The sequence below is a fragment of the Taudactylus pleione genome, unplaced genomic scaffold (assembly GCF_031769625.1).
Source record: "Taudactylus pleione unplaced genomic scaffold, aTauple2 ptg000034l, whole genome shotgun sequence".
Classification (NCBI taxonomy): Eukaryota; Metazoa; Chordata; class Amphibia; order Anura; family Myobatrachidae; genus Taudactylus; species Taudactylus pleione.
This window is the reverse complement of record NW_028284436.1, coordinates 4291081-4316840: the sequence shown is the minus strand read 5'-3', so window position 1 is coordinate 4316840 and position 25760 is coordinate 4291081. Positions and strand designations below refer to the sequence as shown.

The 25760-nt window shown below is 44.0% G+C and overlaps 1 protein-coding gene across 2 annotated transcripts in view; it reads right to left on the bottom strand.

Annotated features, from left to right (window-relative positions):
- DOCK1 (dedicator of cytokinesis 1) overlaps positions 1-25760 on the bottom strand; it is a 431183-nt gene that overhangs the window by 128203 nt on the left and 277220 nt on the right. For both annotated transcript variants that reach the window (XM_088452203.1, XM_088452204.1), the window contains exon 30: positions 3020-3098. In XM_088452203.1, coding sequence (XP_088308329.1) covers positions 3020-3098 — 79 coding nt within the window. The remainder of the gene's footprint in view (positions 1-3019; positions 3099-25760) is intronic.

Here is a 25760-nt window from a genome sequence, read left to right as displayed (position 1 = left end):
CATACTTACACTGAAAGGTTCCCCTAGCATTAAGGTTAATATCCAAGGTTTTATTCGTTGTCAATTAGGTCGTGAAATTATTGTATTTGAGATCTAAGGTTTAGTACATAATAAGCAAACCGTGTTTGGTGCCATTCTAAACCACTGTATTTGCAGATCTCCGGTTCCATCGGCAAGAAGATCGCAACATGCGTCTGCAAGTTATGAATCGTAGAGAGTTGGGTATTGAAATGTACTCTGTAATGTAATGTTTATTAGCCAGTTTAGACTTGTTCTTCGGCGGGAAAACCACACACAAAGAGCCGTTGGACGGCTGAACCCCTACTGTACAAACTGACCTATGAACTGCATCTTTACATATGAACCAATGGGATTATGCCAACTCGTTTCCATTGTATTGCCTACTCCCTGTAAGGGTATATATTCAATCACTCTATTTCCAGTAGTCAGACATCTTATTCTTTCTTTTGACGGAGGCTTCACCTTTGATGCCGGGAAATCTGGATCCAGAGTGCCTGCGTATGTATCGATTGTACCTTGTGAATGTATAATCTTTTGCGCTAATTGAATTTTAGATCAAGGCGTGTAACTGAATGCTTTTATATGAATAATAACTTTTTGTGCTTTGGACCACACTCAAAGTCTGGAAAGCAATTATTTCTTGTGCAACTTGCAACGCTAAATAACGACATTTGGGTTTAAAGATTATTAGGTATTCATAAGCCAAATATTTAAAATTTTGACTCATCAGTCCAGAGCACCTGCTGCCATTTTTCTGCACCCCAGTTCCTCTATGTTTGTGCATAGTTGAGTCGCTTGGCCTTGTTTCCACATCGAAGGTATGGCTTTTCGGTCGCAATTCTTCCATGAAGACCACTTCTGGCTTGACTGCTCAGAACAATATGTGGGAGTACCTGGGTCCCACTGGTTTCTGCCAGTCATGAGCTGATGGCAAAGCTGGACATTTTTGAGGGGTGTAAGCATGATGTGTCTTTCATCTGATGCAAGTTTCCTTGGCCGACCACTGCATCTACAGTCCTCAACGTTGACCGTTTCTTTGTGCTTCTTAAAAAGAACTTGAACAGCACATCTTGAAACCCCAGTCTGCTTTGAAATCTTTGCCTGGGAGAGACGTTGCTGATGCACAGTCATGGTAAGACTGTGCTCAGTCTTACCATGGTGTATGACCTGTGACATGAAACGGTCTTCCACCACCTCACATTTGTAGCAGAGTTTGGCTGTTCCTCACCCAATTTTAAGCTTCCTACACAGCTGTTTGATTCAGTTAATGACTGTGTTTCAACCTACATATGAAAATGATGATCATTATCACCTGTTTGGTATGATTGGTTGATCATACAACTGACTATAATCCTAAAAAATCCCTGACTTTGTGCGTGTATTGATGCGGTTTTAAAGGCAAAAGGATGGTCACACCAAATATTGATTGGATTTAGTTTTCTTCTCTTTTCATTCATTTTGCAACTCAATTGATAAATAAAAGTCAGTTTTCATGTAAAACACGAAATTGTCTGGGTGACCCCAAACTTTTGAACAGTAATTATATATATATATATATATATATATATATATATAAAGTCTCCAGGTCCGGCACTCCAGATAATAAACCAAATCCTGCAGGGGTGCCCTCACATAGGGATAAATAGAAGCATGAAGGTGCAGCACTCCCCTCTCAATAAATCAAGCAGAGACCAAAGGATCAATAGAACGTTTCAGTACTTTTAGTACTATCTTCAACCATATGGTTGAAGATAGTACTAAAAGTACTGAAACGTGCTATTGATCCTTTGGTCTCTGCTTGATTTATTGAGAGGGGAGTGCTGCACCTTCATGCTTCTATATATATATATATATATATATATATATATATATATACACACATGCAACCCCATCATTATTTCAAGGATCACCTTTTATTTAACAAAATACTTAAAAGGTTAATTGTATGAAATAAATGAATATATATATATATATAATTCAGATAAAGGTATATTTGTCCCCAAAAAATTATATTTATATACATCTAGACATTTTTGGCTTTAGGAGCCTGCACTGCACAAGCCGAGTGTCAAGCGTCTGGTTTTTGCTTTATTGCTCATCTCCCTGATGTCACATTGAGATAATACATATATCAGTTTCTTTCTAGGGGACTAAGCTATAGTTTTTGCGTAATGGTGGAATGAGCAGACAAACCAAAATCCAGAAAAAACATTTTTCTCTCCATAGTTCATACACACAGGGGCGTAGAGAGGGCGATTGGGCCCGTGTGAAGGGGGCATGGCCTAATCATGGGAGGCGTGGCCACGTCCCCTTAGGATTTTTTGTACTGCAAGCTGGGGCGGAGGGCATAGAAGACTGCTGCGGCTGCTGCTCAGCGTGTGCTGGGCTGCTGTGATTTTAGAGGTTGGGGGTGGCGGCGCCTGGCCCTCCCTCCCCCGCTTGGCACCCCCTGCATACACAGTCCCAAGGAGAACATGTCTCCAAAAACAAATCTATGTACATACAGAACCATTACAACTTTATTGTAAGTATAGATAAACCTCCAATGTTTGCCAGTGGTTCACGACTCCAAGCCTCAACTATTCTCAACATTTAATGATTTGAGGATTTCAGTCTGTGGAAGCAGGTAGGATAATTGCTGACACAGCAATATAGATGAACTCACCTGTGTATGATTAAATTGCAATCCAGAAAACATGACCTGTTGGTGGTACTTTAGGACTGGAGATGTTTATACAGTTTATTTTTTGCAGATTAATACAACATTATTGGCTATGATTGTAATCTCCACTGGGGCAGGGACTGATGTGAATGGCCAAATATTCTCTCTGTAAAGCGCTGCGGAATATGTGCGCGCTATATAAATAACTGGTAATAATAATATGTTTAAAAGTTGGTTGTTTAAATCTGAGAAAGCCAAGCAAGTCTTCTGCAATTTATAACAACTATTTGTAATGTCATGAAAAGAAAAAACTGAGGTACAAATAGTGTCTCTTACCTGTAACTCAAAATTGGCCTGATCCAAAAATTTTTTGTTCAGCATGTCGGCATACTGGTTAATTGCTCGCAAGAACACCCTGAAAGATCAAAGAAAAAAATTGCACAATTACTGTATCCACATTTGGCACGTAGGTTCAGCATTTAAATGGGTACGGAAAAGTAAATAAAAACAGGCAAAGGTTATTGGAACAAGCTAATTAATCATGCTAGTGTTAAACACTCACTTTTAAATAAATATATAATAAAGACGGTGTATACAGGGGAAGAACAAAGCAGGCAGAGTTTAAATGGCAGACATTTATGAAACACCCACTGTGGATCGAGGGCATATTATGAGGGTAGGGGACCCGTGTGCAGTCTCCGTCCCGTCACTAGCCAGTGGCGCAAGTGAGTAGAATCTGTTGCTGTGCCAGAGTCTACTGCTCATGCACAGGTCTCCAGGAAAATGGCGTGGTGGCCATTTCCCAGGTGTTTTTTTTTTTTTTTTTTGACTGTGCATATACAAGTCACAGAGAAAATGGCTGCTGCACCATTTTCCCAGTGATTTGAGCAGCATTGCCGCTGCCAACACTGGAGAGGTAAGTATTACAGAATATGGGTGCAGAGTGTGCGGTGTGGGCATGTGCACCGCACATCATGCGCCCATTATAGATATGCCACTGAGTGTGGGCTGGTTGGTTTATACACAGGGAAACAGAGCTTAACCTTCAGTATCCGCTTTCTGAGGGTGCTGCCTCATATCACACTTGTCTGCCCTCCTGAAATGTCTGGAAGACACACAAATTTTGTAGGGTTCTTTTACACTTCCGTGAGCGTAGACCAACCCAGCCTCTAGGATCCCACCCATTTCCAAGCGAGTGTGGATCATTAGGTCTACAGTAAATAGGTAGACAATGTTTGGGCAGACAATGGAAGTTAGACAGGCAATAGGTCGACGTAGTAGACATTTGTCAACATTGCTATAGAACGAGTGTCTAAATGCAAACCATATTCACATTATAACATTTTAACATTTTTATTTTTCCATTTAAAATGAAATCCAGCAATTCGCCTCCCAGGAAGAACATCTTGATCACTTCTTGCGTCACTGCAGCTGGAAGAGAACAGCACATATAGGCCAATTATAGTTCTCTTTCCCCTGCATTTCCCACTCAGCCCAATAATAAGGTTATCAGCTTCCATAGAATGGTTGCCTGGCATTGCATTAGAGCTAAGCTGCCTGTGGTCAGACTGGGTGGAGACAAGATGGGACAATTGTGCTTGCCTGCTAACGCTGCTCAGGTTGTCACTCATAATCAGAACGCAAATCACTTTGAGTGTGACCGCACTTTGTACGAAAGAGAAATAAAGGGTAGAACGAGAGAACCTCCCCAAGCATACGTTGCCCGCCTATTGTCGCCAAGGTGTAAATTTTTTAGCCTGTGGGGAAGCAGGCATTCACCAAGCTCTTCTTAGGTGTTGTTAGATGCAATAGGTGATTTACTGGATCACCATAAAATATTACAATGAATCTATATCGATCGTCCTTTGTAACAAACTTACTTATTCTATTTCAGTCACGGCACTTGAGCCACTCGTGCGGTGTAATAGTATCAATACTGTATATACCAGCTTGTCTTTGGCCTTGGTAATAACAGCTGAACAGAATCAATAGTGATAATTATTTCAGTCCAAGCAATGAAATAATGGAAAAGATAACCACTATCATGAATATAGAAGTCTATTAGCTTGTTTAATTACCAAAAAATTGCAGCTATTAGACTGTGAGCCACTATATTTTCTGCAAAGTGCTTTAGCTGTCTAAACTTTAAAATAGAGCTAGGTCCATACTTAATGAATTCAGATCTGTGATCCTGTTCTATTCTAGTGCATATATCGTATTATAGCTCTTCTATAACATAGCTGTAAGTGTTTGCAGTAACTACTATAACAAATACTGTAGCTGATGTGTATTGTGTACGCAACATTCTTTTCAGACAATACACTACATAATGAGAGGTTATTCTAAAATTTACCCTATTAAAATAAAAAATAAAAAAAGTGTGCACAAAAAAAAAACAACAAACAAAACAAAAACAAAACAGATGCTGCACAAATATTTCAAACCTGAAACGGACTCAATAGTCAGGGACAGTTGGCAACTACTATATACATACTGGTCTTAGGTTCATAAAGCTAGGTTAAATAAACTTCGTTCTACATTTTAAAAAAAAATATGCAAATGACCCTCTATCGTTAAAATCAAATTGAGGCAGCAGAGGTATTGTCCAGAATGGAAGAAAGAAGTTTGCACTGCACTAATGTCTGAGATAACTGTATAAAATTTATCTACAAAAAAAAAATCTAAATAATAGTTCCAAAAAGATTTACAAAAATGACACTCGTTACAATTACATCAAAGCAAAAAACAATAAAACATATGTAAAAAAACAAATATGTTAACAGATTATAAGTCAATCAGTACCTGGACACTTACAGATGTGTCCTCATTCGTATTTGCTGCAGTCGTGTCAAACATCCCCTCTCAGCGTGCATGGTCCCATGAGACTCTGCTAGCGCTGGGCGCTTTTTATGTTGTTGCCGAAAATACATCCAAGTTGCAATGCGATGCGACCAGGATGCACTAGCAGACTGTGCCGATTAATTTGATATGTGAGCAGTAGCGTCGCCCGGAGCGCCATTGTATCCGGAGGGCGCAGGAAACGTCCACTCACCCGCCCGGCGGTAGAGGGATAATGTAAGCTCAGGGGGAGGGAGCAGAGGAGGGAAGGGGCGGCAACTCAATACGGCGCTGGGTGCAGCACAGCCTAGCGCTGGGCCTGTATGCGATACCGGTATATCTGTGTAATGAGTTTCTCAATCGGAAAACAAAGCGCTACAATGCAGCGGCCGCAGCTTTTTCCCACTCTACGTTCCGTTTACAGTCTCAGTCGCACACAGAAATACAAGTGTCGCAAATCAAATTAATCAGCACAGTCGCCTGGTGCGTCCTAGTCGCATCGGGGGAAATGCAGGCGTGCCAGTGCATTTGAACGCCGTTTCGTGGGCGCACATAAATTAGCCACTGCGATGCTATACGCAGCCTGAGAACTCATAGCGTGCAATGAAGTTAGCAATTTCTGGGTAAGGTCAGAGATTGTGCAAGTGTGCGTGAGGCTGCGATGGTCCTCTATTGTACCAATGATTTCGCAGTCTTGCTAAACATTACAGACGTGCGTAAGGTAAGGTGGGCGTCCCTGTGTAGTGCTGCGATAGTATGCTAATCCATTGCGATCGCTAGGCTATCGCAGTTGAACTGCGTGCATAAATCGCAATTGCATTCGCAGTTGCAATCCGTGATGAATCAGGCCAAGTATTGGATCAATCCTTTTAAAGAGGACATGAAGGGAAGTTGATCATAGCAACCAATCAGCTTCTAGCTATAATTTATCAAGTACTGTACAGTCTATAAAAATGATGGCTAGAAGCTGCTTGGCTGCTTTGGGTAACTTATCCATCTGAATATTTAGAAGAATTGATAAATCCCCCCCTAAAGGATGAGATAAAATGCAACCCATCCTGCTTGAAATTCCTATTTTTTTATTTATTTAGTTGTGGGAGTCAAATTTTAGTGAGAGACAATCCAAAGCTCGCCTAGGTAAGAGATTCTTGAGTGGTACGTATTATTGAACCCATCAGGCAAAGCGAAAATAAACCAACTTCCAAAATCTACACTTAGTCATGTGGTCAGTGCGGGGGATGGGGGCTGTTCGAGAAGCGTATTACAAGAGCCAAGATAGACCTGGTGAGAGAAAATCACCTAGAATGAGGTGGCAGTTGGTTGATACTATGTTATCTATTACAAAAATGTCTTTATGCGTTTAATGAACACAGAGTTGTCCATCCAAACCCTTCTCTGCCTGGCACTTCATGATATTATGCCAAATACATCCAACTGGCTGCATGTATCCTGCCTTATTGGGTAAAACCTCAGTGACCAGCACCCTATCAACGGAGTTTAAATGTTACCAAACAGAGAAAAAAAAAAAAGAGCGCACATTAAAAATAAAACCCACTAAACCTATTTTGATTCCTTTTGTGTTTTAATTACCAACAGAAGACCAATGATTATCAAAAAGTGTCATTTTTGCAACTCGCGGGTTCTCGCAAATTACATCTAGATATCCATAAGCATTGAGAGAGTGAAATACAGCATAATAGAATATTAGACTTGTTATTCAAATTTCTAAGTATTGATCTGTATTCATAATAAGCTGCACAGGTCCAGTTATGTTTAATTAACGCTATTAATCAGCAGACTAGGCGGTTATCTTTGTACATTGGCCTGTCACAGCGTGTGGTGTTGGTGACAAAAACAGATCTGCGATAATTCCTGGTGGAATTAGCCAGGAGCTTTTTAACATATATGGGGACCTCGTATGTAACAGTTTTCTGAAATATTATTGAATATGGTGTTGTAGCATGTACTTGGCCTGTTATTTTAATAAAGTGCACTCATGATGAGGGCTCAATTCAATTAGATTTGTTTCGTCGGTTCTGCGGTGCGTGACAGTATAGAAGGCTATTAGTGGCCATAACAAAGGACTAGAGGCAGCGAGATGGTGTCAAATGGTTGATTTATCCAACTTTTATAAATAATGGAAAAATTATAGCCAGCAAGTGTTTTTCAGCAAACAAAAGTGCCTAGCGTATTTTAGAGTACTTTAAAATGTCTCTATAGTGATTTTTAAGTGTGTATATTGACATTTACAAAGTTTGAATAAAAACTTGCAAATCCCATTTACAAATTCAAAAATCAATTTCACATCAATACAACATGCAATTTACACATCCCACGTTATTAATCCAATTTTTCATATACATTTTTTTTACACAGAAAATGATGTGAAAAATGACCTGTCTTTATTGGCCATATTTTCCCAAGAACCTCTAAATACATTATTATTCATTGGGAGGGGTCTACAAAGGGTACCGGTCTGTGCCCCTGCATGTTTAATTAAAACATGCATTTTTTATTCCTACTTTAACCTTGTTGGTGGATAATTGAATTCGGCCTTATATTGCATCTGTGAAACAGTTCCCAATGTATTTTGGCTGCTTAACAGATTAATCATCCAAATAGATCTAATGCTAGCCATACACTAGTGCGATTTCGGGCCAATTGCATGAATTTTAGACGCCTCGTACGATGGATTGTGTGGAAATCGTGTAGTATTTCAGTAAGAATACGATCCGATGCGCGCTCCCACCACTGTTCTATCGATCTTATGATCAGACGTGCAGACCAGATTATCCGTCGTAATCGTATGCAGATCGCGCCGTGTATTTGCGCATGCGATGCATCGTGCGTCCGACCGGCGTCATTTAAATCCATTATCTTCGCATGTTTTTGGTGAGGCACACGATCGATCATATCACGACCATCCGTATAGGGGCGAGTGATCGTACGTCAGATCGTATGTACATCGTGTGTCAAAAAACCACCAAATCGTACGGCCGGGACTGCCAGGGAGTTCAAGGGAAAACGTATGATGAATCGCATCTTATGCTGGTCGTACTAGTGTATGGCCAGCATTAGAGACAGGGGCTTCACCCCATGGACCAATAGAAAGCTGCCAGCTCTCTGCTTGGGATGTAGTCAAAAGGTCAACAATAAAAATATTGACACCACAATAGAAAATGCAACATAATTCAGTATATTGTTGCTACATAAAAGGCTATTATTATTTTTAAGATACTGTGTTTCAGCGTCATAGGGTCTATTAATCGGTTCCTGATGTTTGATTTGTCTCATGCTTCAATATTATATATACTTATGGTGTGAGGTGCATTATGGAACAAAATACCTGAAATGTTAAATACAGGTTTAAGTTACTGAGCTATTAATAACTAACAATCTTGCCGCACTTGCTACTTACAGCAAATCATTTCTCAAACACATAATCATAATCAGTGGAAGTTCTGATGCTCGATCGCACTGAAGGCAGCCCAGGGAACCCAGTGATTGAGAGGAGTGTTCTATGAAAGGTCTCTGACTGTTGATGTGTCCTGTGACAGGTTCACTATCAGAGTTCCAGACGATTAGAAAAATGCACAGATGATGCCCGGGAACCGCTGTGGCAGCCTGTGGACTAGCCAGGGCACAAGGGTGGACGGGGTAGGGATTTAAGGATTACAGCGGTAGATTTAGTAAAGAGCGGTCTCTTGACCTTATGCTGGATAGAAGCACTTGCTTAAAAATCTATTTGCTATACTTATATTTAGTTACAATAAGGCAAAACTATTTTTTAGTCCCATGCTTACAATTTTGAGATGAATATATTTTCGTGGCAAGGAAAAAAAAAAAAAAAGATTGTTATTATTCTTGATCAATTACTAAGTTAGTGGCTTTTTAATTTAATTATCAAAGTTGATAGAAGTGCCTATTTAGCATGATTAATAATGTTCTTCTATAGTGCATAGAAATTGACAAACTAATAGCAGTTAACTTGGATATTAAAATATTTTATAGATACTAAATAATCAGCAGACCAGTATTTAGAATCTTGACTAGGCAAATCACACTTACTAATTGGAAAGAGTTGTAAACACATTTAGGCCACGACCATTAATGTGCCATTGAAAACAATGGGTTCCGGCCCGATTCTGTAAGGATCGTAATTGCAAAGCTGCACTCAGGCTATAGATATATGATGTATGCACTCAGGCTATAGATATATGATGTATGCACTAAGGCTATAGATATATGATGTATGCACTCAGGCTATAGATATATGATGTATGCACTAAGGCTATAGATATATGATGTATGCGCTCAGGCTATAGATATGTGATGTATGCGCTCAGGCTATAGATATATGATGTATGCTCTCAGGCTATAGATATATGATGTATGCACTCAGGCTATAGATATATGATGTATGCGCTCAGGCTATAGATATGTGATGTATGCGCTCAGGCTATAGATATATGATGTATGCGCTCAGGCTATAGATATATGATGTATGCGCTCAGGCTATAGATATATGATGTATGCTCTCAGGCTATAGATATATGATGTATGCACTCAGGCTATATATGATGTATGCACTCAGGCTATAGATATATGATGTATGCACTCAGGCTATAGATATATGATGTATGCACTCAGGCTATAGATATATGATGTATGCACTCAGGCTATAGATATATGATGTATGCACTCAGGCTATAGATATATGATGTATGCACTCAGGCTATAGATATATGATGTATGCACTCAGGCTATAGATATATGATGTATGCACTCAGGCAGGCACTTTTCGGAGCAGCTGTCCCCTCACCGGAGCAATGATCAATTGCTCCGGTGTATTCTGTCCCCTGCTGCGAGTTGGATACTTCAGTATCCCTCGCAGCGAGTTCAATACTTCATCGGAGGCCATACGGCCTTCGATGATGAATAGGCCCCTCAGACTCAGTCGCATATTAATCAGTGCAGTCTCAGGAAGCGGTTTGTCACATCCGATTGTGACTAAGACGCATTTTCAGGTCGAAAAAGACGCTCAGCGGAAGTTGAGTTTTACGGGACCTGGTGCCCCGAGAAGGGATGTTTGGTGCGACTGCAGCAATAGTATATGAAGACACATCTCTATAAAAATGTCATTATTGCACTGTAAGTTAAAATTATAAATAAAGTTGTAAACGAAAGAAAACAGGCAAAACACACTAAATTATCGTTCCGTGTTTCCCGGGAAAGACTGGATCTCGCTGCACTCTATGTACGGCCTCCTGTCTGACCTCTAATTTGATAGGTAGATGTGTGAGCACTCCTGGCGCCAATTATTATCCTGTGATTAGAAAATCTGAAGAAAACCTTTGATGTTTTTTTTTGTTGTGGTTTTTTTTTTTTTTGCAGATTACAAAATCAGACGAAATTGCAGTGCAATTTAAAACCGTAAGAGATAATAAAATCTTCAGCCGTGCAATTCAGAAGACACCGTGTGGAACGCTGGCTTAGCTAATTTCAGGAGGTTTAAGAATGCCATGATTGATAACGAATTTTAAATGAGGTTACAAAAGGCATTACTAAAATGTCACACCAATTAAGTATGATGGAAAGATAATGAAGGTTTTTATTTCAGCCGATCAATCCAATCGAGATTACGCACAACGATTTTACCATTGCTTTGATAACAGAATGCTTGATATCAAAATAATGGACATTCACTCGAACAAAAATAAATCAATTAAAACTTATTTGACCATCAAAGTCTACAGAGTGGGGTCAATCATTGAAATGTGTTCAGTGAAGGTTACAAAGACGGAAGACAACTAGTTTAAAATACACCACATGACAGACAAAACGGTAATGTAGGGTTATTTAGTAACATTTCAGAGAGAAGCTAACTGGTTGCAGCAACTTTGAGCAATGCTGATAAATGACCTTCACTATGTAGAATAGATTTTGCAGTCCTTGCACAATTATAAATATATACTGTAATATTATAACTATAACACCTATAAAAATCCCATCCATGCAAGTTTACAGACACTTCATTTCTATTTTGCAAGTGGCGGTGCAGCTGTTATGTCTGAGATAATTTCATGATTTTGCCGACAACAAAATCTTTTCAAAATATGGTGGTTTGCATATAGCAATATAGAGATCTGTTCCTTCTTAGATACTCTGAGGCAAGTTCTAAGGCTCGTAATGAAGTTAGCATTACTTCCTCACAGCACTGAGGTTGTGGGTTCGATTCCCACCATGGCCCTGTGCGGAGTTTGTATATTCTCCCTGTGCTAGTGTGGGTTTCCTCCGGGTGCTCCGGTTTCCTCCCACACTCCAAAAATATACTGGTAGTTTAATTGGCTCCTGACAAAAAAAAAGTGACCCTACTGTTTAAGTGTGTGCATGTACATGTGGTAGGGATTATAGATTGTAAGCTCCAGTGGGACAGGGGCTGATGTGAATGGACAAATATTCTCATTAAATCGCTGCAGAATATGTGTGCGCTAAATAAACTGGTAATAAATAGATTTGGACAACAGGTACTTCAAAGCATGTGCTAGCCACTTTTTGAAGAAAAAAAAAAAAAGTTAGAAATGTTGTTGCCAGCTGGTAATACAAATCACTTGAACAGCAGTACTAGTGCTAAGACAACACTTTACCGAAAAACAGGTCAGACATCTTGGCCATCATAATCAGTGAACAGCAAATTTTCCATTATTTTTTTTTTTTTTTTTAAGAGCCAAGTGCATCGGGAAGATGTCATACCCTGTCACATCTAAAAAAAAAAAGACAACATTAGCTGTCAGGTGCTGGCTATTTTACCTGACATTTTGCTATAGACCAGGGGTTCCCAACCACGGTCCTCAAGGCACACTAACAGTCCAGGTTTTGAGGATAGCCATACTGGAGCACAGGTGACTTAATTAGTACCTCAGTTATTTTGATTTAACCAGCTGTGCTCAAGCATGGATATCACCAAAACCAGGACTGTTAGTGTGCCTTGAGGACCGAGGTTGGGAATCACTGCTATAGAGAATGCTGTTTTTCAAAGGGAAACTTTTGTTGACCACAATGGAGGACACATTGAACAATAGTAGCATTTTTCAAGTGTTTTGCATCACCACATTGCCCCCTGGAAACAAAATTTGTAACTAATAATTTGTTTTTAATAAATGGTTAGCGTATCCTCTGAAGTACCAGTTGTCCAAATTTCTGTTCATTAAAAGCCCTAGAACTCACTTTAAAATGCTCCAAGTAGGTCTACTTTTATTTTAACATCCTTCTATGTACGTATGGGGATCTGTAAAACAGAGTGCTTACCGCAATGCAATTCACAACAGGCCCTTTAAGAGGAATGAGTAGCGGTTTTTGGGAGGGCGGCCTATACCCCTGGAAGTTCGGGAGGATTCCCTGAAACCTGGGAGGCTCCCAAACTTTCTAGGAGAAAGAAATGAATCCGTGGCTCCTCTTGATATCCATTTGATACACAATTAATTTTAACATTCATTGTATTACGACAACCAATATATCGTAAACTGAAGTGCTCCACACAATTTGAAACATTTACACATTGATGCTCATATTTAATTTACATGTTCTGCCCTTTTCAGTCTAGAAATGTGCTGAAAATAGACATGGATGCAACCATAACCTGAAGACATTTGGGAGACTTATGTCATAAGCACATTCATCAACCACCTAAATTAAACATCTTGCAATTTGTTTTTTTGACCTACTGGCTTCAAGTGGCTCGGTGCTATTTACAACACTGGCGTGCATTCAGCTCGCATTCAGATGTTGTTTTTCAGGGGGGTGGGGGTGGGTAGGGGGCTGAATTGCAGGAAACAAAGCCTTAAAAAATAAAAATCTGTATATATGCAATTGCATTCAAGCTGCTGCTGAATTGTGAAAGGGTACCCATTCCCTACGCATACAGGACACACCCATTTAGTCAGCCGAACATTTATTCAGCCAATCAATTCACTGGGAGCTAGTAATACTATGGAGCCATGAGCAGGGCTGCCGAGAGCGACCATGGGCCTGGGTACATTTTTTGGTAAGTTGATGGAAAATCATTGTTATCTTCACATAATGTCAAACCACCTGCAATTTTTTTTGCTAAATTAAAGACCATTGGGGCAGGTTCCTCATTGGGGGGCATCCCAATCCCACTAGTCCAGTGTTTTGGTTAGGTGCTTAAATGTAAGATATTTATAAAAGAAAAATGAAGTGCCACTTGTATGCATTGCTAGAACCAAAATTCTCATCAATTTATGGAGTTAAGATCAGTAAATAGGGTACATAAATCAAGTCACTAACTTGATTAATATACCCTTTGGGACACATCATTAGTGACCAATCTACAAGAAATCAGAGCACTAATTTATACAGCCTATTGAATTGCTCTATCCTTGTATTTGTGACTTACAGTCAGCCACTATAATGCTGGGCATACACTCTACAATTATCTGTCCAATCTGTCTGGTGGGAAGGAAAATCTGGTCGGTTTTCTAGTGTTTAAGAGCAAATTTCTATTGTTATTTGCTCCCATACATTACCAGGTTTTCATTCCAACCTGCCAGATTGGACAGATATCTGACAGATAATTGCATAGTGTATGCCCAGCATAATTTGTACAAATATAGGCCTAGATTTAGCAACAAGTGATATTCTTGTTATCACTCGTTACTAGACTTAAATGGTGCTCCAACCAATCAGCTCCTGTCATTTTTCAAACACATGACAGTAAGCAGTTAGGAGCTGATTGGTTGGAGCACCATATAAAAGAACAAGAATATCAATTGTTGATAAATATGGGCTATACGACTCTATAAAGATTAGCCCCCCATTTCCACTTCCTTCACCACTGTAAATCAAAAAAGTAACTGTTCCACTTTGTACAGTGTTCTACAGATACGAGAATACTTGAGATCGAAGCGTTTGATTTTTCAGAAGAAAGAAAGTTAATTGGTCCCGTCAGAAAAACAGTTTACAAAAAATGAGGTTATGTTATGTTTACAGAAGAGGTTTTAATTGATCTGGAGTATGAAGGCCTGCACCTGAAATATGATTTGGTTATTATTCACTGCCGGTCTCTAAAGAACGATCTTAATTAAAGCCCCAAGGATTTCATTAGCTAAATTATAATTATTTTATTATTTTTGGAATGCACAACGTTCAGAATTGGGCCTCTTATTATTCTGTTAATTTGGTTTACTTAAAAGTCAGGATTTTATTAACCTAAATAGAGTATGTTATGCTTGCACTGTATTTTGATTAAAATAAAAATCCATACAAAAGTGTAAAAGTATCCATTTATGTTAGTATAACTAACGCACTTAAAATGAATCACTACATGTCGCCAAACTGGAAATGAAGAAACATTAAACATAGCTAATCTCAGTAGAGAATTATCAAGTAACTTTAAAATAAGAAAATAAAGTGTACATCATGAACTGTAATGAAAATATAGCCAGAAATATAACGTAACAAGACAACCATCGTATTAAGCGTCAGGAGAATTTTTTTTTTTCTCACTTTGATCTGATGCTGCTATGACGCGGCTAATATACCGTCATGTTCACTTGAACTGGAATCTAAAAATAAATGCTGGAAAAAATAACAGGTGCAAGCGTGGTAAATATACGTGGGCCCAAGGATTAGGACGGTCTCTTACACATTTTTTTCAAACTGTTCTTACGTTTGGGAGAGTGTCAATAATATGAGATATGGTAAGAACTTACCCTTGTTATCTCTATTTCTACGAAGTCCATAGGGTTCCACAGGATACCTTGGGGTATAGGTGTGACGTCAGTCGCAGGGCACCAAAGAGTTAAGCTTTCAGCCTCCCAGGATGCACTAGGTCCCCCTCCTATACCCCGCCCCCGGGCCAAGGCACCTCAGTTAGTTACCAAGCCATAGGCCGGAGGAGGAGAAGGAAGAGAGAGAACAAAGATCTGAACACATACAAGAATCACATTCTCACCAGAGGGAGACGGAAAACCGGTGACCAGAGCAAAGCCCATCTGCAGCACAGGTGCGACAGGGCGGGAGTCCTGTGGAACCCTATGGACTTCGTAGAAATAGAGATAACAAGGGTAAGTTCTTACCATATCTCATATTTTCTACTTCAGGGTCCATAGGGTATCCACAGGATACCTTGGGGATGTCCCAAAGCAGTATCCTTTAAGGGTGGGGACGCTCCTGTGCAGAAAGCAGAATCCGCCGCCCGAAGGAAGCACCCTGAGAGGCGAAGGTGTCAAACCTGTAATACCTCACGAAGGTATGGACAGAAGACCACGTAGCAGCCTTGCAGATCTGAACTGCCGAGGCACCACGTCGAGCTGCCCACGAAGGACCCACAGACCTAGTGGAATGAGCCTTCAGAGAAGGAGGGACCGGTAGGCCTTCATGAAGATAAGCTTCAGAAATAGCCATACGGATCCAGGCTGCCAAAGTTTGCTTTGAAGCAGGCCAACCCTTTTTACGGAAGCCATAGAGGACAAACAAAGCGTCCGACTTCCTAAACGAAGAAGTGCGGTCAACATAAGTCCTTAAGGCCCGCACAACATCCAAAGAGGCCTCACCCACGGAAAGACCCGGTGAGCTAAAGGCCGGAACAACTATTTCCTCGTTAACATGAAACTGGGAAACAACTTTGGGAAGAAACTCGGGCCGAGTGCGGAGCACTGCCCAGTTCCCATGAAAAACCAAGAAAGGGGGTCTACAAGAAAGAGCCCCTAACTCAGAAACACGTCTGGCCGAAGCAATGGCCAGAAGGAAAACAGTCTTAGCTGTTAGCCATTTAATATCCACTGAGCCCAGTGGTTCAAACGGCGGTCCTTGGAGAGCCCTCAGGACCATAGCCAAATCCCAAGGCGCCACAGGTGGAACAAAGGGCGGCTGAATACGGAGAACACCTTGCATAAAGGTGCGCACATCCGGGATTGTAGCAATCCTACGGTGAAACCAGACAGATAGGGCCGAAACCTGTACCTTCAAAGAAGCAAGGCGAAGCCCATGATCTAGTCCCGCTTGCAGGAAGGCGAGAATCCGAGACAGACGAAACTCCCGCGGTGCATAACCTCTCGGTCGACACCACTGGAAGAACGTATGCCACACGCGATGGTATATCCTCGCGGAAGACGGTTTCCGAGCTCGTAACATGGTACGCACCACAGAGCTGGAAAACCCCCGGGACCTCAGCATGGCCGTCTCAACAGCCACGCCGTCAAAGACAGCCGAGTCAGGTCCGGGTGAAGACAAGGACCCTGAGACAGAAGGTCCGGTCGTAGCGGCAACCGCAGAGGACTGTCCACGGACAGACCCTGAAGGTCTGAGAACCAGTGCCGTCTGGGCCACGCGGGAGCTATCAACAGGAGCGTCCCTCCTTCCTGTTTGAATTTCCGGATTACCCGTGGAAGAAGGGAGACCGGAGGGAACAGGTATGCGAACCTGAACGTCCACCGGACGGACAGAGCATCCACCAGAGACGCCCCTTCGTCTCTTGTGCGAGACCCGTACACCGGCAAGTTGTTGTTGTGCCGGGACGCCATGAGTTCGATTTCTGGAAGACCCCACCTGTCCACCAGTAGTTGAAAAACGTCCGGGTGCAGGGACCATTCCCCTGGATGAACGTCCTGGCGACTTAGAAAGTCCGCCTCCCAATTTAGCACTCCCGGGATGAAGACCGCTGATATGGCCGGAAGATTGCGTTCCGCCCAAACCAGGATCCGAGAGACCTCTACGAGAGCCGCCCGACTGCGAGTTCCTCCTTGCCTGTTTATGTAGGCCACGGTGGTAGCATTGTCCGACTGGACCTGCACCGGGTGACCCTGGAGAAACCGCTGTGCCTGCAGGAGAGCATTGAAGACCGCACGGAGTTCCAAGATATTTATTGGAAGCTCCGCTTCTGTCGGCGTCCACCTGCCCTGGAACAAGTGTGGACCCGAAACTGCTCCCCAGCCCCGAAGACTGGCGTCCGTTGTCAACAGGACCCAATTTGGAACCCAGAACGGACGTCCCTTGTTGAGGTGGGTCGTCTGTAACCACCACGCAAGGGACAGGCGAACCTCCGGGGTGAGCACAATCGTCTGGAACATCAGAGACTGAGGCAGCCCGTTCCACTTGGACAGGATCAGGTGCTGCAGAGGTCTGGAGTGAAACTGGGTGTATTCCACCATGTCGAACACCGACACCATGGAGCCCAGTAACCTCATCGCCGAGTGTAAGGACACCCGGCGGCTGTGCAGACAACTGCGCACCCTTGACTGTAAAGCAGAGATCTTGTCCTCCGTCACGAAGATCCTTTGCTGTCCCGAGTCCAATAAGGCTCCAAGATGCAGAATCCTCCGAGACGGGACTAGAGTGGACTTCTGCCAGTTGATTAGCCAGCCGTGCCGTTGCAGCAGTGCAATGGTCAGGTCCAAGTGGTGTAACAGGAGCTCTGGAGATCCTGCCACCAATAACAGGTCGTCCAAGTACGGCAACATGCGGACTCCCTGCAGCCGCAGAGAAGCCGCCATGACCGCCATCACCTTGGTGAAAACACGTGGTGCTGTCGCCAGGCCAAAAGGTAACGCCCGAAACTGGAAGTGGTCGCTGCGGATTGCAAACTGAAGGAACTCTTGATGGCGCAAAAGAATAGGGACATGCAGGTAAGCATCCTGTATGTCCAATGACACCATGTAGTCCCCAGGTTTCAGCGCCAGAATGATGGACCGTAGGGTCTCCATCCGAAACTTCGGGACCTGCAAAGACTTGTTGAGTGCTTTGAGGTTGAGAATCGGACGATATGACCCATTGGGTTTCTGTACCAAAAATAGATTTGAATAGAAACCCTGGCCCCTCTGGGAGAATGGAACAGGCACTATAACTCCAGCCTGGAGCATAGTGTGCAATACCTTCCGCAGCTCCGTAGCCTTATTCCGGTCTGATGGTAGACCCGTGGTGAAGAATCGAGCCGGGGGTCTGTGCCGGAAGGAGAGGGCGTACCCGTGGGAGACCACCTCCAGAACCCAAGTGTCTGTCGTAGTGAACAACCAACACCGGGAGAACTGCAGCAGGCGGCCTCCCACCCTGGGATCCCCCAAGGGGAGACCCGGACCGTCAGGCCGCAGGCTTGTCATCTGGCTTGGGGGCCGGACGTCTGGTACTCCATGCCTGTTTCCGGGGCTTGACCGATTTCTTAGGGCCAGCCTGTCGAGGAGACGACTGTGGTTTGGGCCTGCCCTGGGCCCTAGATGACCGGAAGGACGATGGTCCAGAACCAGAAGGAGCAGCGGCCGACGGGAGACAAGCAGATTTGGCTGCCGCCAGCGTGGCCACAATCTTATCCAGATCCGGACCGAAGAGAACTTCTCCGGTAAACGGCAACGCTTCCAGACCTTTCTTGGAATCTGCGTCCGCCTTCCAGGATCGCAGCCACAAGGTGCGACGAGCAGCTACCGCTGCTGAAGAAATTCTAGACACCAGAGTACTAATGTCTAGAGCCGCCTCGTTGATGTAGGTGGCCGAATCACGGAGATTGCCAATCAACTCCGCCTGTTCGGCCGGACAGTCGGATTCAAAAGAAGCCTCTAATGAATCCGCCCAGCGCTCCATCGCTCTGGCAACCCAGCAAATGGCCATAGCCGGCCGTGCTGCCCCCCCTGCAAGGGAATAAGCGGACTTCAGGCAGATTTCTACCTTGCGGTCCATAGCATCCTTAAGGGAGGACATGGATGGCATCGGCAATGTGGCACTACGGACAAGACGGGTCACGTGAGAATCCACCTGTGGAGGGGATTCCCACTTAGCAAAATAATTATCCGCGAATGGATAAGCCACCGCCAGGCGTCTCTGCGGCTGGTATCTTTTGCCAGGTTGTTTCCACGCCTCCTCTAAATGGTCCACCAACTGACCCGAAAGAGGAAAGACTGTGGCATCGCCCTTCACATCTTTGAAAAAGGCATACTTAGATTTAGCCGCTGGGGGAACTTCGTCCTCAATCACCAAGGCTGTGCGGACCGCCCGAATAAGTCCAGGAATATATACTTTGGACTTAGCATCAGCGTCCTTAGTATGGAGAGGTTCCTGATCGTAAGGATCCAGAATCTCCCCATCATCAGACGTCCCTTCGTCATCCTCATAAGGAGCGGACAGAGACGCCACCGGCCTTTTATGAGGCCGCATCACAGACTCCCCTTGCAACACATCCGACAAGTGCTGTACAGAACTCGTCAGGGAGTTAACCCACGCTGGCTCATGAGAACCCGGGAGCGGGGAAATAGGGAGACTGTGAGGTACCACCAATTGTCGTGGGAACCCCTGCATGGGTGACGACACCACAGACTGCTGGGACAAACCCATCGGAGTAAACGCGGGCTGCGGAGCTAACTGGCCCACTAAAGCTGTTAACGCCTGAGCGAAACAAGCCCAGGGCGGCTCCTGTACCGGTGCTGTAACCGTAATAGGCCGCGCCATGGACAAACACTGCCGGCAAAGGCCCTCCGCGCTACCCTCCCCCTCTGCTAACGGTACTTTGCACGTGGTACACTGTAGCCGGAGGGGAAAATCACTTTCAGACATGATGGCACCACGTATGTGACCTCTCTCACCAATTAAGTATTAAATAGGCGAGAGACCACCCTGCAGCACCGCACCGCAAGGGCTTTAGCAGAAAGAACAGGGACAGTAATAAAGCTGACAGTTTAGAGAAGAAAAGTTACAGGCAGCGCTAGCACAGTCACATACAATGCAGAGAAATAACAATTCCTGCACTAACAGCGCTGATCACTCAACTACACAGACACAGGGCCTGGTAGGACACAGCCCTGTATACACAGACCTGAGCCACAGCGGAGGAGAGGTATGCGGGGGGACACAGGCCACGATGCTTCCTTCCAGACTTCCAGCAGCGTTCACCATGCGTTGCAGAGAAGATGGCCACCGAGGAGCAGAGAGAAGCTGGCCTGGGGGAGGAGCGCTGACACAGGACCAGTCAGCACAGTGCAGAGAGGGCTGTGTGCAGCGGGGGAGGCGCCGGCTGTGAGACAGGGAAGGCGCGCTCCCCTGGCATGCATTTAACCCCTGGGACGCCGCAGCGCTACCGCTCTGCTGCGGTCCGCTGTCCCAGGGGGTAGTGGAAAGCGCAGGTTCAATACCTGGCTCCACGCTGCAGCCAGTCCCCAGGGAGCCCCCTGCCTGGGGACTCAGGACCATGTGACCAGCGGGGACCCACCGCGGGACCCCGCTGCTTACCTTTGTCCCCCTTGGATCCGGCCATGGTCCGAAACATCTGGGGTCACCGCTAGCTGTGACCCCAGATGCTCACCAGCATCCCCGGATCGGTACCGGCGTTCTGGTACCGGCGGGGGTGTAGGGAAGACAGCATGGACGTCAGGACTGACTGTCCATGCTGTACATCCAGATGTGCAGCCACAGCTGCACTGAAGAAAGCTTCAGGGGCTCTTCTAGCCCCCACTCCGACAGGTGCACCCGACGCCGGCCGGGCACCAAACTAAACTGAGGTGCCTTGGCCCGGGGGCGGGGTATAGGAGGGGGACCTAGTGCATCCTGGGAGGCTGAAAGCTTAACTCTTTGGTGCCCTGCGACTGACGTCACACCTATACCCCAAGGTATCCTGTGGATACCCTATGGACCCTGAAGTAGAAAATGTATTATTTACTTATAAACATTTAGCCATATGCTAAAGAAGATATACAAGGATGTATGTCCTGATGAAAAGGCTTTGAGCCTTGAAACGTTGACAGATGGATGTTATCATGCTGTTACATTATTAATACACTTTGACTTTTTTCATCTGATTGGAGTGCCGCCTCCCCTTTATTGAGCTGGGTGCATACCCATGCCAGAAGGACTACGTTTATATTTACTTAGGATGGCACCCGCAGGTTGGTCTTCCTTGTCCTGAGTGCCAAGTGTATTCTATTGTGTATATATATATATATATATATATATATATACACACGTGTGTGTGTGTGAGTTAAAGATGGCAAAAACACAACAGCAGAATAACTCCTATAAATAACAGTCAATAAAGACTGGGACAATTGGAGGGCATTGATCCTGCATTAAATCAATAGGATTTTACAAATTAGAATGTCTATATTTGGGCTACAAATAAACACACTGGCCTGGGAACCTCAGAAACATTCAATGGCTGAAAAGGATGGGACTTCAATTAAAACCTAAGAGCATGGGTGGACTGGCCAGCAGTTTTCCTGGTAGGCCAGTGGCCTCCATGATACCTTAATACCTTAGGTATTTTTTTTTTATTATTTTATTCGTTTTTCTTTAATTTTCAAATACAAATCAAGACACTTTGTGGATCTGAGGCTCAGAACTGTGCAGAAAAAGAGACAGCTGGATCGGAGCGGAGGCAGGCAGTGGCGAGTAGTTAATAATGATTGATACAGCAGTTAATGAGCCATGGGGCTTGTAAGGAGGACGGAGGTTAATGATGATGCTGGAAAGAGAGGCTAAGGACGACTGAAGATGAGCAGTTAATGCAGATGAGGGGGAGGTTAATCATTATGATTACAGGGAGATGATGGGTATAGGATGGAGAATATGAGGATAGGAAGACAGGAATAGGAAGACAGGATGGAGAAAATGAGGAAGGAGGCATGTTGATAAGGAGTTTATGTAGAGAGGAGGGTAGAGCTGTGTGATGAAAAATAGCATTTAGGTGCAAGTATAGGAGGAAAGAGCTGTGGGCACTGAGGTTGAGAACCATAGAGACCACACATGTCACAGCAGCAGTAATACCACCACTGCCCCTACCCGGGGGGCTTGTTTCATCCAACTATTATTGGCCTCTGGACCTCATTCAGAGCCGCTCGCAAAATGCGAGCGCTCGCTTTGAATGAGGGCGGCCCCTTCCTTTTTAAAATCCGGCCTCCTGGCCCTCGCCAAGCTGTGGGTGACCACCCCCAGCTTTAGCGAGTGACCAGGCGATGGTTGAGACCATCGCGACTTGCGACGAGACCCTTGGGGTCGGGCCTCATCTGCCGCAAGCCCCACTGCTGATGTCAGTAGGGCCACCTACAAACGGCAGGTGTTCCTTCAAGAACGCCTCCGTTTGCCCGGCCATCCCCCCTCCCCGCCTACCAAACGGGGCGAGCTGTTGATCAACATCGACAGCCACCCCTTTTGTAGCGAGCCCCGGAGCGAGTGCATTTGTCACTCGCTCCGGAGCTAGCGCACTGCGGCCGCTGTGCGTGTGCAGGGCCTCACCATCGACCCGCTTGCGAGCGGGTCTGAATGAGGTCCTCTTTCCATTACGAGAGTAAAAGTCAGGGCACTTATGTTGTAACATTATAGAACACATTTGATGAGGATGCAACAGTAACCAATAACATTACTGGAGCATGCTTCACTGGTTCTTTATTGATTTGATAGGTCGCCTTCTCATTATATATTTATTAACAGTTATTTATATGGCACACACAGCGCTTTATAGAGAATATTTCAGTCATTCACATCAGTCTCTGCCCCAGTGGAGCTTACAAGCTATACTCTCAATCGCATGGACACACATACACTACTAGGGTTAATATTTTATCAGAAGCCAATTAGCCTACCAGTATGTTTCTTGACTGTGGGTTGAAGGCGGAGAACCTGGAGGAAATCCACTTACAGATGTGCCCTCATACACTATTGTTGCAGCCGCGCCAAACAGACCTTCTCGGCGAGCTAGGTCTTGTGCGCCCGATTAATTTGATATGCGACACTTGTATATCGGTGTGCGACTGAGTTTGCATACAAAGCGCTGCAATGCAGCGGCAGCAGCTTTTATTCACGCCAAGTTCCGTTGTGCTTCATACACAGACTAAGGTAATCGGTATGAAAAGCCAGCTGTCGGGCTCCCCCCTTCGTGCCTAAACTTAACCCCCTCAGTGGTCCCTAACCCTAAACCCCCCCCCCAAAAACAATAAAATAAATAACCCCACTATGCTATCTAAACCTAACCCCCTCGGCTAACACTAAGGGCGTCCCATACTTACCATGTTCAGGCTTGTGTCCTTCTGTGTTCCGGCGTCAGGATTAAGATAGGCGTCGGTACTTCAACGCCTATCTTAAATCCCGTGTCAGACTTTCAGCATCGGGATTAGGACCGGTGGCATGGCAGCCGCAGGTCTCATAGCTACATCCCAGACTAAGAAGCACACATACAGTGGTGGCCAAAATTGCAGACACTTTTCGAAATTTTAATGTTTTACAACTTCGAATGCTTATAAAAACTGTTACACTTCATGCAGTGCAATGATTTATATATCAAATGAAAGGAAATGTAATGCTGAATTCAACACACTAAACATAGGTCAAATATTTGCAGTACAAGGGAAGTTATGCAGTGAAAACAACACTTATGGTGAAAATCCCTGTGTACTTATGATGTTACTGTCCTATCAGTATTTTGTTGGGTATCCTTTGTTTTTCAAGACAGCAGCACAGCGATGTGTCATTGAGCCAATCAATGTTTGGAGCTCTTCCTTCTTTATTATGTGGTGCCATGAGACAATCATAGCCTCAATTAATTGTCTTTTATTGGATGGACGCCTCAGATGTACCAGTTTTTTCAAACGGAACAACAAATGTTCTATGGGGTTCAGGTCTGGGCTGGTTCCTGGCCATCCCAGCACCTTTATGTCATTCTCCGTGAACCACTGTTGGCATATCCATGCAGTGTGGCAGGGAGCTGAATTCTGCTGGAAAATAAATGAGGCATTAACTGGAAAAAGATCCCTGATAGAAGGTAGAAGTTTTAGTTGTAGGATGGTGTCAATGTACTTTCTGCTGTTCAGTGTGCCATCTATGACATAAAGGCGGCCTACAGCATCTGCTGTCATACATGCCCAGATCATAACACTTGTAGGATTCTTTGTTGTCACTTGAATGCAAGCTGGATGTACCTCTTCCCCGATGCGACGTCTCACATATTTTCCCCCATCACTACCAAATATCGATATCTTAGTTTCATCACTCCATATCACTTGTTTCCACTGACCTTCTGTCCATGCAATGTGTTCTTTTGCCCACTGTATTCATTTCTGCCACTGCTCTTTATTCAGAAATGGCTTTTTTCGGGGAATCCTACCTTTTAGTCCAACCTCCGTTAGTCTTCTCCGTACCGTTCTTGCACTGACACCAGTTGCACTCAGTTCACTGCTAATGACCGCACTTGACATCCATCTGTCCCTGACGCAAATTCGTTTTATTCTCCTGTCATCAACAGCTGTTGTGCACTTTTTCCAGCCTTTTCCTTCTTTGTTTTGTATAGATTGTGTTTCCTGATAGCGTAAACAAAACTTTCGTACTCCTGATGTTGTCACATTCCCACCAACTTCTCTCGCAATTGCTGCATACGAAAGACCATTTTCACGTAACACCACAATCCTGGATCTCTTCCTGGGTGACCAGTCACCACTTTGCCTGGACGACATTGTTGTATTTATTTTTTACACCGTCAATAGCACTAAACATTACACACAAACATCCAACCATAATTGCACTTCAGTAACCAACTTTATTCTGCAAAATGAAATAGCCAAGCTGACCTTTCCCACCTCTGAACATGACCTTGCACCTGCTCATAAACCACAGCTGATTTATCCTCCGAACGATGATTCCGATTGGCTGGTACGGTAGTAGCCGTTTCTACAATCCGCTTCTTGAATCACACGCATCTGTGCTTCTTTGTCTGACTGAAAGTAGCATAACTTCCCTTGTAATGCAAATATTTGACCTCTGTTTATTGTGTTGAATTCAGCATTAAATTTCCTTTCATTTGATATATGAATCATTGCACTGTGTGAAGTTTTTATAAGCATTCAAAGTTGAAAAACATTCACATTTCAAAATGTGTCCGCAATTTTGGCCACCAGTGTATACTGCATACAAGTGTCGCATATCAAATTAATGAGCGCAGTCTCCTGGTGCGCCCTAGTCGCATCACATTGCGTCTTAGACCATTTACGGCAAAGAGAGACGCCCGAAGCTTGCAGAGTTGCGCGGGACCTGGCGTATCGCTCAGCATGGTGTATTGAGGTTAGATGAACAAGGACACATCTGTATGTGTAAAAGCACAAAGTTCACAAAGGACACAAGAAATGGACAGTAGGGAATTTCATGATTTGAAAAAAAACTGAAGTCTAAACTGATTTTTTTTTCAGTCCATAGAAGGTATATTATGGCTGGTATTCAATTGTTTTCGCTGTCAAAGTGATGGGAGATCGCAGGGTGCTAT